Below are 17,867 nucleotides of genomic sequence, written 5' to 3'. Positions count from 1 at the left end.
CATCGCTCTGTCCTTGTCTGATCTTGATCGACGGCCTGTACCGTTCAATCCTCCCGATCCTCCCCATATCCACTCGATCCACTACGCTGTGAGCTAGACAAGGATAAAAGAGGAACTTTTTTTTTGGGACTCCTCTCTCTCGTAACGCTCTCACATACCGTAAATTTCTATAGCGGCGTACGTCGCTGTAGAAGTTGGTATGTATTTCAGTGAGGGGAACCGTCAGCGAAAGGTCGCCCGATTTCACTCGGTATATTCCGATACGCGGCCGCGAGACTCGCCGCTCTCGCGCGGTCAAATTCCACGATAATGAGCGCGGCTGCCACTCGGTCGCGACTACACGTTCACAAGCAGCAAAAGAGAAAGAGAGAGCGAGAGAAATGACCCATAAAGTAGAACGGAAAAGTCACAATAGAGTCAAAATATAACGTCAAAATGACGGCAAAATGGTCTTAAAAAAATCGTCATCTTTCTTGCGTTCTATCTGACAATGAGATGCGAATCTTTTTCGCCCTTGAGCGACCTTTGACGAATAAGTAGAAGGCAATTTTATCGAGCGCATCCCCGCAGCTCCCGCAGGCCCCCGCTGTGTGGTCGACTGTGGTAGGTCCTATTCTTTTTAGCCGCCTTCCTACGGGAAACGTGACACATTTCCACATATAACTATTATAGCAAGACGGATTAAAAGAAAAGACCTCAGTCACCTGATAGCGTTTTTCACTGGCAGAGCCGGTGCGCACTCATCAGTGCACATTAAAACCGTCGTACGCAAACCAACGTAAAGTGTACGTTTAATATAATCGGATTAAATCATGAAATCCTCAATATTCTTTATTGCACTATTTGGTAAAATATGTACTGAGTATTTTATCAGTCGAAATATTTGCATTTTACTTTAAATATTATTAGAGACTTTAAATCAGTGTACAACGGCTTTAATGTGCACTGAGTGCGCACCAGTCCTGCCAGTGAAAAAGTCATGTGTTTTTTGACGAAATTCTACAAGCCGGAAAAAAGGTATGGACGTTTTGCCTTGCGGAAGGATGTTTCGCATTAGACATTTCCGGTGTTGCCTGGGTTTTGCCTGAACATCCGCCCGTTGTTTCAAAAATGCGTCATTTGCGCTTTCTCATTCCCTTCCTCTTTCTCTCTCTCTCTCTCTCTCTCTCTTGAGAGCGTGGTTTTAAAGGATTTCTGCGTACGGTCGCGCACATTATGTATCGCAGGTTATACAGTTTGCGGGAATTAATGCGGCTTACAAAAGGATCTAATCTTATCACGTGTATCACTTAATAGAGTCAAGCGGCATGACATTTTCGAAATTTATCTCGTCCGCTTAATCTAAATATACGCCCACCCAAATTTCTGCGCATTTATAACGCCGTGACACGCAATCGCGAATGATTACGAATTCTCGGAAGGCGCTCTTTATATAACTATACGCCATGTGTGTAAATTCGGAGGACGCTATATAGAAAAAAAAAATTAAACTCTAAGCCTCGTCATCATATCTCTACTACATAAAATTTGCTCGTCTCTCTATAACGAAGATGTACCTTATAAATATTATCGTAATACAAAAAATACATTTCGTATTATTTCGCTGTCCAAATAAAGTTTTTGCATATATATCGGTAGAAAATAATTAATAATAAATACATTATAGCTAACAAATGTGTTTTAAGAATTAAAATTTTCCATAGCGCAGTTCTTACGCGCGCGCGCGCATATACATACACATGTGTGCATAAATATGTGTAATGAAGATGAGATATCATGAGTATATGAAGATGAGCTCTGAAGTATAAAATAACATGAGCGTTCGTCCCGATGAATCGTGTCATATCCGTTTACTCCGTTTCCGAGAAGAATCACCGATTTAATCGGTCAAAGACTACTAATAGCGATTCGCTTGCGAATCACGTGCGTGTCGTTGCCCGAGATCTTATTTCTTAAAACACATCGTCACGTCAGCGCTACGATAAAACGTATTAATTACATATAATGTATTTCTTAATGCACGTATACGAATAATACCGTAGCGCCCAGCGCCTAGCGAACGCGAATCCGAAAGCGAGAACGTCTAGCGGTCGACATTTAAACGATTCATTCATCGCTCAAATAAAGTGCATTCTTTCACGTATAGGGCTGATGCGTGCGGAAACAGCATCACCCGAGCGTTGAAAATCTATAGTGCACGTGACACATGCTGTAGGACTTTTAGCACTCGGATGCGTAAACGAATGCACCCATGACGTCATACGAGCGTTACGAATGAGGGGCGGATGGTAACTTTCCGAGGCCTGACGCTAATACACTATTTTAGGAGGGGCTCCTTCTTCTGACGGAACGGAAAATTACAGTGACGTGTCCAAAAATGATGAAAAAAATGACTATAAAAACTAACTTTTCTATTACGATTCAATCGTTTTCTCGTTATTTTAATATCGTTATAATTTTCTGTTCTATCTAGGCAATGATAACATTTAAACATTAATAAATATATAACTTGAATAAAATGTATTTATATATTTATAATAAGTGAGATATTCATAAAAACTATAGAGATCTGTATAAAACCTCTCTATAGTTTTTATGAATGTTACTTATTATAAAGATAAATATATCTATATACGTATAGAGCATATGTCGAGACCATCGACATATATAGTACTGGATGGAGCATGCGGCAAGAGATTTTTCTTTGATCTTTTGTGTTGAATGACTTATTGTTAAAAAAGAGATAAGTATAATAGATATGGGCACGGGGATCTCTCCTTTTACTTCCTTTTTTCAATGAATTTTATGTCAATGGTCGAGACATAGTCAAGTGCACGTGTACTTGATAGATTTTCAAAATCGTTTATTTCGACAACGAAACCTCGTACGGAAAAAAATTATTTTACGGCATGCAAATACGTAAAAAATTATTTTACGGTAATTATGTCTCGACTAACGGATTTTGCTATAGATTGCTATTTTTGGGGGGGGGACACGTCGGCAATGAATCTTTTAATTTCTTACTTTTTACTTTAAAAAATTGTTGAAACTGTTGAGTCCAAAGCTGTGCTCTTTAAATCACAGTCTCATGAATTTTTGCTAACAATAAGATGGATTGAGCTTTTAATTCTTGAAATGCTATTACAATTTGTTCTTTTAAATGAGCAACATTTTGACTATTTGTAGTACAAACTAAACTTTTGACATGACCCCATGAATAAAAATCGAGCGTAGTTAAGTCCGGTGATCTTGGGGGTCAAGATACTGTTCCGCCGGCGCCGCGCCGCGGCCAATCCAACATTCGTGTCGTTCATTTAAATAAATCTCGAATAGAAATAGCGATCTATAGCCATATATAACATAAATTCGTCTTTGTGAAATCCGTCCGTATTTAAAATTTCTAGCTATGAATGAAGCGTCTTTATTATGTACACTGGGCAAACTGTGTTAGAGGAATGTGAAGACTTAGCCGATGCAGGACATATATAACACGTTTTCCCCTCGCATTCCTTCTACTGGAGCAAAGGCATGCAGTTATAGGAATAAGACCTTTCGGAAAGGCGGGGGTCTGAGAAGCAAACGTTCCCCTTCGGTCTTGTATTTTCAGGAAAAAAGAGGGTCCTTCCAAAATATGCCAAGGTCCCCCTTTTTAACTATAGAGTGGCGCCGATCTCACTGCGGGAAAAGCGAGGGTTCAAGTTAGTCGGGTTATTCAGGGTTCGTTTTACATTATTTTCAGAAAGTTTTTACACGTACCGTGGGAATTTCTACGACAATTACACAGAAATTTCCGCTTCAAGAAAGATCGAAACTGCAAGCAAGAAGAAAGCGTAGTCTCATTCTTTAACGCTTTTTCACGCATGAGCAATTCGTTATCCATATCGTTCATGAACTTGTTTATATGATTTCCGCGCCGCGATCGCGTCGAACGTAATATAAACAGGTCTGAATTCTCTCGATAAATCGACCTTGTAATGTAGAAGAACCAAGCGGCATTGGCTCCTTAACGATCTTAAATTGAAGAAATTGTTAGCCTTTATATGTGTCTTAAAAACACTTGCGTAGAATTTCCCGAACGTTCCGAGACGAAAGTATTAAAAGATTTCATTATTATTAACATTTGTTACAATCTGGGACACACCGTGCATGTAACAAACTAAATTGTACCGAACTACGATATATTCAAAATATCGTATTCTAACCACTATTGGCGACTCGATTTTTTATTCTCTCGTACCCGCGGAGAGAAAACCACAATCTCAGTATTTTTCAAAAACATTTTCTCGAAGTTTCTAGAGGGTACAGCTAGAACTCATAAGTATTATGACAATGCACCTTTCCATATCTTTCCTGGAAAATATATTTACGAAAGAAAACGCAACGCGATTAAGTGTAAGTTATTCCCTGTTATTTGCAAATACAGATGACGGTGATTGTAACGAAATATTTTGATAATTCTAAATGTTTTACAGATTAAAAAACTATTGATTGATTTTTAGTGTATTATTATTGTATTGTATGTATTATTTATATATTTAGTATATTATTGCAACGTGTGTGGATCACATCTCCGATAGAAGATAACAGAGAGAATAGAATTATACGTGAAAAAATCGCGGTTTTCGATAGGTTAATCTCATGCGTGTTACATGCAAATTACACATTGATGGTAAAGCAACTCATGGAGAACAACAATGTATTTTATTTCGGTTTGCTGCACAGGAAATGATGCAATCTTTTACACGTCATTATTTGTCATACTTCTGCGTATTAAACGCAATATCTGTATACATAATTGTAACCATACTGTGCGTGTATTATGACTAGTATACTTGTATCTGTTTACAAAATTCAGCGCAAAGTTAATGCGCGATGTATCATCACGGCGTTACGTTGCATTAACAAACGATGACATCATACACTGTGGTATGTCGTACGGGCATAAATTATCCTCTTTCGATCCTGGTGTGACTCGCGCTAAATTAAGGCGTAGTTAAGCGCGTTCGTTTCTGCATTATATTTTTATAAATCTTTCGTCTCCGGAATGAAGACTCAGAATCGTATATGTTAATCGAGAAAGAAAACCTTTTGGAACAGTATACACTAAAAAGTGTCTATAGTATATTCGTTTCGTACGATTTAATAATTGACAATCCATCGAACAATTACGTTATCTTGCGTTTATCGTAGAGTTCACAATCGTAATCACTCATTCACATGTCGATCTTAATATATACGATAAAATTACGTACAACTGCCGTTTCTCATAGCGATTCTTATATATATAAACAACGTATAACTACCATTCCTTATGCATTTTTAACAGAATGCGTGCTTTGGATGTTCTTGAAGGAATTCTAAATATTCGCTCGTGCTATTTCATGAATTAACTGAAAGGTAAATGACGGTCTAGATAAACATTCCTATTTTTATTCCTATATCTTGATCTTATATTTACCTCTTGTTTATATCTCGGAACCGCGTTATCTTTAATTCGATCTTCAACTTATTTTTATTCTCATCTTTTTCGAGAAGGAAAATAAATAGGTTGCGTTTCACAAATAATACGCGGTAATTATAAATCAGCTATCTAATCGTAAATAAATCTGTCAATGCGTAATCTATGCAAGTAAAAAATGATATTGACTGAAAGGTCGAGATAATATAAATTTAAAAACGTTCGGTTATACATTCCTTCTTTATACAATTTATATTTTGATAATCCGCGTCAATTTTTCATAATAGTGCAATTAATTTGTAATATGATACACTATGAGGTATTATGTTTGCACTATACATTATGTTAATTATGTAACACTATTCGCTATAATACTGATCAGCAATTGATAATATAGTCGACCGATAAAATTTATCACACATACCTCACGCGATGATTTGAATAAGTACTTAAATAAACTTAAGTGCACATTTATTACGTTAAAAATTACAACGAAAGTTTCGTCCATGTTACGATGTGTAAATATATCAAATTGATGCGTTAATGAGTCATGTCATTCGCGTCAATTATTAAATTAGATCGTTGTAAATCGCTCTCATGCATACCGAACAACTGTACACGTCTAAATGTATCTTTGGATCGGTTTTCTATCGCTGAACTGGCTGCATTAGTTCAGATTTTTTTTTTTTTTAATTTACATTGGAAGGAAAAAGATTAAGTCTGAGCCTAGCGCAGCCAGTTCAGCAAAAAACGGATCTTTTATTACGACAGAGACTGATAAAACAACATGGCTCTCGAACATATTGTTTAACACGCGGACGTACAAAATTTCGCCCATGCGTGAGGTCACTTATCTGTATACATACGGCGAAATAATCGCATGATAGATACGCGCCATGCTTCTCTGCTATTGTAATACAGTCTTATTATTTGTTTCAGTCGGATTTAAAAAGAGAATGGTTTGCTTATCGTTTCAGACACTAACAAATGTAGTCGCACGTTGCAGTCGTCACTTTCTCAGTCTCGAGGCAGGTGTCGTGGTCCGTCTGTTCTGTGGATGATGTGCGCGAGTCGTCTTTCTTCTTCAACTGCTTCCCCGCTATTACCTTTTTGATAAACTTGCATTCGGGAAACCACTTGACGTGCTCCTCCACAGGATCGTCCGTCGGTTCCCAGTTCTTCAAGCATCCCCCGCAGTAGAAACACATCGTTTCATCGGATTGTTCGTAAAGGCCGCTGAGGTAGAAGAAACCGGCGGCTGCCAGGTCCTCTTTTCTTTGGCACATCGTATCGGGCCACGTGGCGAAGGAGTGTAATCTCCGCTCGTAGGAAGCGTATGTGGGCTGCTTCGAACCTAACACGTCGCCGAGCTTGGCCGTGAAATTCGCGTTCGTGATGGAATCCCAGAAGACGGTGATTTCGATGTCCTCGTTGATCTCGGGCTTCATGGTTTCCTCCGTCGACGGATCGGTGTCCGAACTAGAATAAGGCATATACTTGACGCCGTAAAGCCCGCAGGTGTCTAAACATTTGGGCATTTTGGGGATCGTGGTGGGATCGGCATCGATTGGCACATTTCCGCAAGGGAGACTACGGACGAATCGGCATCTTCCGGACCAACGTTGGTGTTCCGCCATTGGGTCGTCGCCGTCTACCCATCCGGACAGGACGATCGAGCACATAAAGCACTTTACCGCATCCTTCTGTTTGGTATAGAAAAAGCCAGCGGCCGCCAGCTTCTTGGGATCGACGAACGGCACGGGCCAATCGCCGAAGGAATTCAACCTCGCGCTCTCAAATCGATAATCCGTGTAGTCCACGTCGTCAGGCATCGTTGATTTCGCGGTCAAAGTCGGTACGTCATATGGCTTCTTCTTGTCCCAATCCTCGTGTCCGATTCGATCCAGTTCCATCATTTTCCTCGGGCGCAACGTCTGCTTGCGCAAAAATCTGCGGGGAAAAAAAGAGGCAAAACGTGACTTATGGTACAAATTCCTCGGTGCGGGTAGCCGGCGTTTTTGCGAAACCCTATTTTATGTCAATTTATGAGTCACGCTATTTGTTGGCGGTACCGACATTCCTTTCTCATTGTCTGAATTTGGGAGTGGTGTGCGGGAGAACCTCCCAAGATAGAAAAGGTAGATAAAAGAGAGAGAAAAAAAAAGGTAAAAGATTATCGTGGAATTTGAAGCACGATCACGGAGCTATTAAGATTTGTATGAATGATGGGATTGAAGAGGCAAATCTATTTGACTGTAGGCGTGAGTAAAGTAAATATTCGTCCCGTCTGAATTGCCCTTTACCAACTCCGATCTCTCGCTCTCCCTTTCTCCCTTTTACAAAAAAAACGCATTCCACAGTCTCGACACGCACGCACGCACGCAATGCCCCAGCCTGCGGAAACACCACCGCGCATCTATCGACGCTGGGATTTTTCCTTTCGAGATATTACCACCCACGGGGTGATGTAAAAGCGTGTTGACATTGAGCGAAATAACTTGAAGGGATCGAGATAAATAGATGAACGTACGCCCGCACAAAGCTGTCGTTCAGCATTTATATATCTTCACGTTTTCATCCGAAAGCCATCGTTGAAAGCGTTGGAAACGCGTTTCGAATCGGCAGAGACAATTTCACTCGCGAACGTCCACTTCGTTACTGCGGCAAATAAATTATTACGCGATTAAATATATTTACTCGCCTTATATTTTCAGGAATGCACAAGTTCTTAATAATACTAGGAAAGGATTATCAATGAAGAGCGTCGTGGAAAGATAAGAGGATCCGGAAGCGAACGCGGCGTTCTGAAACCGCTGTTGTGCAATATAAGCGGAAACCCATTTGCAACGCACTATTAATAGCGCTGATTCGTACGACGAATTATGTAATATTACACGGAATTTTTTAAAGACGCTAACTTACAACATTTTCGTCGTTTCTAAGGCATTATTAGTCCTCTGTATGCAAATTAGATTGAGAAATACAGAGAGAGAGAGAGAGGGTCTAATAGATAATAAATAAATAAATAAATAATAATTATTATTAATATATAATTATTATTATTAATTTAAATCTAACTGAAAAATTTGTATATATTTAATACTACATTTAATAATACATAGATAATAATTAATAATTGACAATTAATTCCTTGCACAAAAGGTAGCATTAAAGCTGCAATTGAAGTAAAGTTTTTATTAAGATAAGCATTCGCTGCTTTATTCTATTTTTTTCAATAATGGAAAGATTAACTGTGAAATCTCATGTCGGAATTTCATAATCTTCCAGTAATTTCGAAGGTCATGCTTGAACCTTGGTGGACAAATTTTCTATAAAAGCTCGAGATTATCGTTATCTATAAAGGCGTATCATTGATAAATTCCAATTATCGGAAAAAAATAAATAAATAAAACGTCCACTCGAGTTGGCATGCCCGTTTTATCAGATGACTTTTTAACAATCGCTGTCGCTAGGGAGTCATAGATGCGATAGAACGAGCCCAACAACCGATGATGATGCCTGAGGTTGATGAGCCAAATGACCTTTACCGATACTTCAGGTAAAACATTGAAAAAAACATTGTTAAGATAAGATATGGTACCGATAGGATTTTCTCGTTAACGTTATTGCAACTGCCACGACGACGCGACGTCTCCGAGATAACAAAAAAAAATGTCTCTTTTTGGAGCACAAAAACGAGACTAATCATTTCCTGTATTTTTTTCGGCGCTGAACGTTTAAGTCGCTCCATCGCGTTACAATTTTGAGAAATTTGCAGTTAAAGTTGTTAAAAAAGGCTATATTAATTATAATTATAACATATAACATTATATTATATATTATATTAATTATATATCAACTATATTAATTTATTTTGTCACAATTATAACATGTAATGTTGAAGAAATGTTATTGAAATCAAAACTGAGTATGCTTTAGTCTTTAAAAAAAAATTTATGTCGATTGTAATTAATACCGCGCGAATACCGTGGGTCCTTTAAGGCACCTTAAGTCGATTTTTCATTTTTGATTCCCACGGGAATGGCTTCAGCGCTTTTAAAAAAGAAATGGAATAGTTCCGGCCTATGTAGATATAGAAATCACTTTTTGAAACCTTAAAGATGACACATGAATTTTTATAGATTTCTTTGTAACACAGAAGAGCTTCAAAAACCCTTTGAACTTAACAAAGGATTGGCAGGATATTCGGGTGAGTGTTCCAAAAACACACGCAGTGTTAAGAAAATATTTATGGTTAATGTAAGGTTGGCGTCAAGTTGCGACTTGCGACCCACATAAACCATTAAGGATCGATCTGCCAGACTTTTTCAAATATTCAAACTTGAAGGGTTTTCCAGATCGTTGGATATTGATCTGATAATTATTAACATAATTTAAAAAATACTTGGCAGATTGTTAAAGTCGCAACTTTGACGCAAATAGACCCTGTATTAATCATAAATAATCTCTTTAATCATAATCGCTACGTTTATGCTACGAAAAACTTCTTTGAAGAGCTGAAAGTTGTAACAACTTTTAACGCGTACTTACTTCATTTTGACTGCAATAAAATTTCTCCAACATTACATATTATAATTGACAAAATACATTAACAGCTCTTTCTTTACAACTTTAATCGCAAATTTCTCTAAATTGTGATAGAACAATTTGGTAAACGAGATCACATTCAGCATTAAAAGACCGTTATACTTTTTTTGGTTAAACGGATGTGACTAATACTACGTTTACGCGAGCGTTACTTCTGTAGTAACTTACGATATATCACTCGTTTACGCGGAGTAAATTGCTACAAAATCTCGTTTACGCGAAGGACGTATCGTAAGTTACTACAGAAGTAACGCTCTCGTAAACGTAGTATAAGGCTACATTCGATCAAAATACACATGTACCGATGTACATGTATATACTTCGGTACACGTGTACTTCGATGTCCTCGAGAACCAAGTATCTGCAATCTGCAGCCGAGATCCCCCAGCTCGCGGGCCCTTCGGATTTCGGATCGATCCGCCCTTCGGACTTTCGGACATCCAGCTGCTGCTGCTGCTCCGACATTCCGCTGAAACCTCTCACATCTGCTTCCCTTTGAATCGCACTAGGGATCACGTGCCACGATGATCTCAGAATGATCTCACCGCGACAAAAATTTGCCACACGGCAAGAGAGAAGTGTAGTAAAGAGAGAGAGAGAGAGAGAGAGAGAGAGAGAGAGAGAGAGAGAGGGGGGAGAGAGAGAGAGAGAGAGAGAGAGAGAGAGAGAGAGAGAAGGATCTTGATGACTTCTGACCGTTCTGACGGCAAACTGAGCTACCAATGGCAAGGGGAAGGGGGGAAAGGCGACGGAGAGCGGAAAAACCCGAAAAACTAAGAGTCTCGTGTACCAAGCTGTGCTTTGTAGGTACTTTGTACGAAAGAATAGAGTCCCGAAAGAAGAAAGGCACGGCGCCAATGTTCCGAGGCGGTCTATGCGTATATGTTTCACGACAATTCACGAATTATTCACGCGCCCTCCTCTGACAATTCACGACCGCTTGAACTGGCTTGAACCAGCTTGAACCGTTCTCAGGTTACGAGCGGAAATGAGAAAAAAAGCAGTTAATGTGCCGCTCGCTTGCGACAAAGTGTCACGGAGACGGAAAGAGAGACCGACCGATCCTTCGCGAAATTTCACGATGGGGTTTATCGGCGTTGACACGAGGACATCGTGGACGATAACGGGGGATTAGGAGAGGAGGCTGGAAGGGCAATCTTATCTAGGTATCGCGACAATTTTTTCTCCCGCATTCGCCATCGCCGACTTACCGCTGAGCCGCGCGCGTCGTCGCCGCTCCTCTCCTTTCGCGATTCGATGATCGCCCTCGCTGGAAAACGTCGGAATTCCCCCGAAGGTACCGGCGTGTTCCGTGTTCCGTCACCCCGGTCTTCCAGGTGTAGACCCGCGGCTACCCGTTATCTACGAACGAAGATCCGGTTCCGTTCGCAGTTCCTCACTCAGCTGGTCGGAAGTGTCGGAACAACGATTCGAGGCCCGTGTCTCGGTCTCGACTCGATTTGACGCGCCGCGAAGCAACGATCGTGACTGGACTGACGCGACGCACGGGGAGCAATCCGAAAAGAAGTGCCGGGACTGCCGCCGGGTCGCCGTCGCTGCCGAATCTCGCGTTCGGAACAAAGGGAAAGGGGAGGGAGAGAAAGAGCGAGAGAGAAAGAGATAGGGAGCGCGACGCGGGAAACGGGGAAGGGAGGGAAAATTTCCAATCCCGTCACGTGGAAACCTGAAAACAGTCGGGGCTGTCTAGGAGGCTAGGTCTAGGGCTGTCCTCATCGAGTAGTTGACTAAACTTGTCGGTAAATGAGTAAAACCGTACCCGAGCAACAAAGCAATCAAAGCATGCCGCCTTACCCGCGGCTACCACAGGCGCCGCTCACCGCTGGCGTCCATTCCATCGGCCAATAACGCTAATATCTTGCACGGCGGACACGGCCTGCACGCCCGACGCCCGACGCGGGGCAGCTCCACCGAGGGCGGGATAGAGGGATCGGGGAAGGGAGAAGGGATCGTAGGGTCGCAGCATATTGGTTGCGGACTTGCTATTCGTAGGAACTGTTGGGAGGCCCTGTACGAATAGGCACTGGGAAACTAGGGCCACTCTAGGGGTGGTTTTATCGCCATTAACTTTTTAAATTTGTGGCGAACTTTTGGCCAACGCAAGACTTATTCGACGTGAAAATTCTAACACTTTTTTTTCTCTGAACGGGAAAAATCCGATTTTGCTTTTGCGAAGAAATTTAACGCTCGAAGCTTCTTTGAACTGGGAATCACGTGATATTGAAAATGTAAAATGTAAATCTGTTTTTTTTTTTTTTTTTAATGACGGAAAATCTGATTTTGTGTTATTGCGGAGAAATTTCGCTCAGAGCGCTTCTTTAATATTAGGAAGAAATGTTTTATTAACGTCAATTGCGGAAATATTGAAGACAATTTAAAGCGTATTTTTTAAATAAAAATCTGATTTAGATTTTACAGAGAAATTTAACGCTCGGAGCTTCTTTGATACTGAGAAAGGATGTTTTGTTAACGCCAATTGCGGGAATCGCGTGATTATTGAAGGAAATGTAAGCGGAAACCGTCAACTGCAATGGGCGCGGTTATCTGAGTACGTGTTTGAGTGTCGCGGTGGTCGCGGTGTAATCAAGTCCGAATGCGACTTGATAAAATTCTATGGTCAACGACAACACGTCACTTGAAAGAAAAAAAAAGGGAATAACTCGATAAGATACGTGTGTAGAAATTCTCTTATTATTTTAAAAAGTGTGTACGCGACATGTGACATCGACTACGCGACGGATTTCTATGCCCGCAATGCTACACGCGATCGTAAAACTGTACATAAAATATTTTCTTCGATATCCTAGATAACAGTTCGCCTATATACAGCTATAATTATTATACGTTTTCATTTCGTAGACACTGGCGATATCACATTTATATTAAATCTCTATCGACTATCTCGCACCTGCGTTCTAAATGAAATTGTACGAATACGAAGGTACTTGATTCTTCATTCATTTCTTTGGTACGATCCTGGCCGAGTTTGCCCTCTCAAGCTTACAGTGCTAAGACTAGCAATTAGTATGGATATATCTATATATATATTACTTCTGATTTGTTTGTTTCTAAAATGATCGAATCGACTAATCGTCTGTCGTTTCGATCACTTTATGTTGCTTGTACTCACCCTCGGCAAACGCAACAGCACTGATTTCTGTATAGCTTTGGCCATTTTATCTGCGATATATATTATCAGACCACATATTTTATCGCGACGCGACGATGTGAGGACTATCAGCATTAAGCGAGATTGTGTCTCTTTTGTACGTGTCCCGATAAATATGTTTTAAGCAACGTCATTTAAATTACAATAGCTTCGTCTCGTCGAAACACTTCGACTCGTATATCATCGATATAGCTCTACTTAAATAAACGATATCGTCAACTGGCACTTTGTATCGACTGGATTATATCTTTCGATTGCGATGTATCTAACGTACGAAGATATTAATGCAAACAATATAGCAGTTATATCTTCGAGCCAACGATCTTAATACAATATTAGAGCAATATTCTGCGAAGTTAACAACGATAGTGACAGCACTTATCTGTAAATCTGTAAAAACTGTCGATAATACACGGATAACAATTATTATAGGTCGATAGTGTCAAGCCTATGTAATCAATTGCAACTATTATTGGTTTGTTCAAGCTTTTTTTTTTTTAAATACTTTTCCACTTTTATAGTCACGATATATCCAATGAAACATCTCGTCGCGTAATATGCATTGTTAAGTGTTATTGTCATTTTCAAAATAAAAAAATTAATACGAGAAAAAGAGTCGCTATAAGAGCACTTTGTAATGGATCGTTATAAACTGAGCAGTTTAGCAGTTTGGTTCTACCTTTGCTCGTAAAAAAAAATTTTATAATTAAAAGATATTTGTATGTAAAATACATAAAATAAATAAGTTGAATGAAAGAACGGCTCGAATTCGAGATTTTCTAGTGGTTCTCACCCAATTTTCGTCACATTTTCAGAGGCCTAGCTTAAGGTAGCAATGGATTATGCGCGATTCATGATTCATGATTTGCCATTCATTATTTGCGACTGATAATCGATACGTGGTGTATCGCGCGTATTGTGCAACTCCATACATAAACAAATCGCGCATCGCCACAAACTGTCTGACTCATGATGATTCGTGTCTTTTGATGTCATCGAAAACTGTTCCGCTGTTCACACGCATAGCGAACTATAAATCTCGAACCATGAATCGCGCTTGGTTTGGCGCTTATGTGTGTAATCTAATTTAGGACAAGAAAATACGGACGTAAGCACGAATCCCCAGTCTACATAACGGACAGCTCGCAAGGGCCGGTGCGCAGTTGTTGCACGTTGCTAAGTGTCCACAAGGTAAAAATACTACGGCTAGTTCGTGATCCATACAAACTTTGCATAAACGAGCCTCCTTCAATTTTCTGTTTTCCTCTCGCAAAGATACTGAAAGAAAGCGACGCACAATTTTTAATGCGGCATACATGTGTGCCGCATCTATTTCTAAGGCCGGTTCTACAATCAGTCGGATGTCGGAACGCAGCCGATGATCCAATGACAGAATTTCTTTTTCAAAGACGAATTTTCTTCATCCGACATACGACTGATTGTAGAACCAGCCTAAGAGATCAGATTACGTATGCGTTTGACGTAGAGGGCATGCGGGATAACTACATACAGGATATATTTCGAACAAAAGAAAATATTGTATGAAGAAATTATATCGGTTAATCCCAGGAATAAGTTTGCGCTGATAACATTCATAAAAGATGCATGCTTAAGACGCGATAGTGCCTGATACCGATTCGTAGAAAAATGGCGTGTAATTGATTTCATAGGTCGCATATAATACCAAATAATAATACATGATATTATTTATCTGTTACTTACTAAGATCATCTGATTCATTATCCGTTCTCTTCCCGGGGTCGCTTTCGAATGCGTCAGATTCCTGTGTACTATTTTTATTGGCGGAATTATTAGTCATTTGCATAGTGACTCGATTAAATAAGTTGTTCAATTCCGAGGTTGGTGAGTTAGAAGTACTGTTGTCGAGCCTAGAGAAAAACAAACGCGATTCTCAAATATTCGATTATTTCCAATCACAGGCAACATGCCGGCATGCCGTGTTTCACATACCTATCATCCTCTTCCATAACTTGATCGTGTAAAACATCTTGTATGAGCTGTACAACATCTGTATACGGTTTGCCAATTCTCTCCATTCTTTTCTTTAGAGCTCTCTTTACTCTGCCTACATGCAACCCAATTTCAAGAGCCGCCTATATTTAAAAAGTCATATAAATTAATTAATCTTATATATATATATATATATATATATATATATATATTATTAGGAATATAAATTATGTTTTTAAATCACTGACGAAGTCAGTTTGAATCATAAAAACATTGCATAATTTTCTCTAATTTCAATGTAACTCATAATGTATATAATTTAATCATTCTACTTGCCTTGGCTGGAGCTGTTTCTAAGAGCTTTTCAACCGCTGCATTTGTTATCGATACGCTGGGTTGTAAAACTGTCGAAAAAGGTGCTACAGTAGTTTCCGTAGTATCTACTGTTGTATCGAGTTCTCTAAGTTGTGAAACCGTGGGAAAAGATGCAACTGAAGTTTCATCTACGACATCAGCCACAGATGCTACCATATCTGATTCGCCAGATTGTGAAGTCGAGGAAAAAGATTCAACTAAAGATTCTATAGGATTATCTTCTTCCGATACGTCAGTAAAAATCTGTGTATATACACATAATAAAATTTAAAAAATGATGCAGTGTAATGTGTATAAAGCATTACAATTATCCACTTAAATTAATTCACAAAATCGCAAAAGAAGATGGAATATGATAATTACCGAAAGATCCAAAGGAGTTCTATTATTAATGCAATATCTGACAAATTCATGTCCACGCACAAGATTTACAAAGACGCAATGTGAAAACCACCGTGCATGTTCAACCCATACGTCATCCGTTGGCTGCCAATTTCGTAGTCCTCCGTCGCAATGGAAACACCTAACTTGGTCTTCATATCCTAGTACCAAATGCACGAGATTAATTACTAGAATGAACATCTCTCTCGTAAAGTCTAACAATTTAAAAAGATAAATATAATTCTAACCGCTGTAATAGAACCCAGCTTCAGCCAACATCTCGGGGGTTTGATTAAGATTTTTCGACCATCCCCCGAAGGTCTGCAATCTTTTTTCATACGTTGCATATTCTGGTCTTTGGGGTGCCTTATGTTTCTGTATTCCTAATTCTTTCATGTTCGTTATAGTCTCAGGCATGACTCTGACCAGTCCTAATAGATCTATCGAAACAAAGTCAAAATAAAAACGGTCAATAATTGACGGTGTGTACAAGCTTGATACGTTTGAGAAGTAAAATTGAATATGTCTCAAGCATTACTAAGATAACAATGTACCATCTCCTGTGTCCCGTTTCATATAGAAATCGCAATTTGGAAAACTCATTCTGTGCGCGCAATCCGGATCGTCACCAGGTTTCCAATTCATTAGAATCCCTCTGCAAAATGCGCATTCCACCTGTTATTTGTACAAAATGTTATGCAAGCGTAAAACATTATTGGACAATATATATAGAACCTCTTACAATTTGCAAGTATCTCGACAAATTGTAGCAAGTCTGCACAATCAATTTACAACAATCTCGATAATATATATCAGAGCAACTCCTTTACCACATCTTTGCTTCGAAGATAGTAAAATCCTGCCAAGGCCAGCTGCTCCGGATGGACAATACTGGTAATCGGCCAAGTTTTAAACGACCGTAGCCTTTGTGCGAAGGTACCGTACTCCCTCGAGGGATCCGTCAGGCTCTGCGGTACGTCCGGGCCGTCCTCGACACCGCTGGAACGTTGCGGATCCGACGGCGATTGGCGACGCGCCGTCGATTCCGCAGCGGCATTGTTGTCGGCTGCCCCTGGTATCAACGGGACGTTGCAGGTGCTGGTTGGGGCGAGGACGAAGGGGCAGTTGGGCGACTTCAGTCGATGACGGACCATAGCTTGGTCACCGTAGTTCCAATCGGATATCCTCGTGCCACACAGGAAACACTGCACCTCCAGGATATGCCCGGTGTAGTAGAATCCCGCTTTCGCGAGTCGCGCCGGATCGATCGCGGCGTTCGCCGGCCACTCGCGGAACGTCCTGAGCCTCTTCTCCTCGACATTCATCCTCGCGGAATGAGATTGTCGCTTGGCATCGACGGGGCGCGCGCGATCAGCAAATTATTGACTCGCTGGCCAACGCCGACGTCCTCGGCCTCGGCGAGTGGTATCGCTGAAACTTTAACGAGCTACAACGACAGTTTTGCTGAATCGTCGAACACGCTACGAGCAGGTAAACGCGGACCGAGTAACTCCGACTATCGAACGAGATTAAAATGTACGAAAATCAAATCTTTTCTGTCTGATAAGACTTCTTCTTCTCCGGACTCCCGGACTTCCCGAGCGACACAAAACAGATACGCACGACGTTTGTAAACTCGAAAGGTCGAGCGAGCGAAAAGCTTGAGACGTCTTTTTCTGATGAGTTTCGGGACGCACTGATATTAAAAAAAAAAAAAAATGCAAAATTTAAATTACGAATGCGCGATGAATTATGTATGCTGTGTGCACATATGTATTGTACATAGTGTAAACTGAATAATTACCGTACATAAATACGCACGTTCAAATATGTTAATGTATTATGATTATGACAATGGCTGTAATATCATATTTCGTGCGTTCCGGA

The 17,867-nt window shown here is 40.1% G+C and overlaps 2 protein-coding genes across 4 annotated transcripts; both read right to left on the bottom strand.

The window, feature by feature from the left end:
• Window positions 1-4,679: 4,679 nt before the first annotated feature.
• On the bottom strand, window positions 4,680-12,618 carry LOC143894855 (death-associated inhibitor of apoptosis 1-like). 3 transcript variants are annotated; one of them, XM_077401507.1, is made up of 2 exons: window positions 11,278-12,618; window positions 4,680-7,408 (listed from the first exon to the last, which is right to left on the bottom strand). In XM_077401507.1, the coding sequence occupies exon 2, from the start codon at window positions 7,372-7,374 to the stop codon at window positions 6,439-6,441; it is 936 nt and encodes a 311-aa protein (XP_077257633.1). In that variant the 5' UTR covers window positions 7,375-7,408; window positions 11,278-12,618; the 3' UTR covers window positions 4,680-6,438. The 3 variants fall into 3 exon arrangements, with proteins under 3 accessions (XP_077257633.1, XP_077257641.1, XP_077257627.1); XM_077401515.1 differs by lacking the exon at window positions 11,278-12,618 and adding an exon at window positions 8,160-8,401; XM_077401501.1 differs by lacking the exon at window positions 11,278-12,618 and adding an exon at window positions 7,989-8,142.
• A 135-nt stretch (window positions 12,619-12,753) lies between these two features.
• Window positions 12,754-17,662, bottom strand: Diap2 (Death-associated inhibitor of apoptosis 2). The gene is made up of 8 exons (XM_077400455.1): window positions 16,811-17,662; window positions 16,535-16,655; window positions 16,229-16,420; window positions 15,963-16,141; window positions 15,561-15,842; window positions 15,225-15,367; window positions 14,976-15,142; window positions 12,754-14,531 (listed from the first exon to the last, which is right to left on the bottom strand). The coding sequence occupies exons 1-8, from the start codon at window positions 17,303-17,305 to the stop codon at window positions 14,341-14,343; spliced, it is 1,770 nt and encodes a 589-aa protein (XP_077256581.1). The 5' UTR covers window positions 17,306-17,662; the 3' UTR covers window positions 12,754-14,340.
• Between the last annotated feature and the right edge of the window lie 205 nt (window positions 17,663-17,867).

Source organism: Temnothorax americanus, unplaced genomic scaffold, assembly GCF_048541705.1.
Source record: "Temnothorax americanus isolate GAGA-0224 unplaced genomic scaffold, ASM4854170v1 Scaffold1, whole genome shotgun sequence".
Classification (NCBI taxonomy): domain Eukaryota; kingdom Metazoa; phylum Arthropoda; class Insecta; order Hymenoptera; family Formicidae; genus Temnothorax; species Temnothorax americanus.
This window is presented reverse-complemented; position numbering and strand designations above follow the sequence as displayed.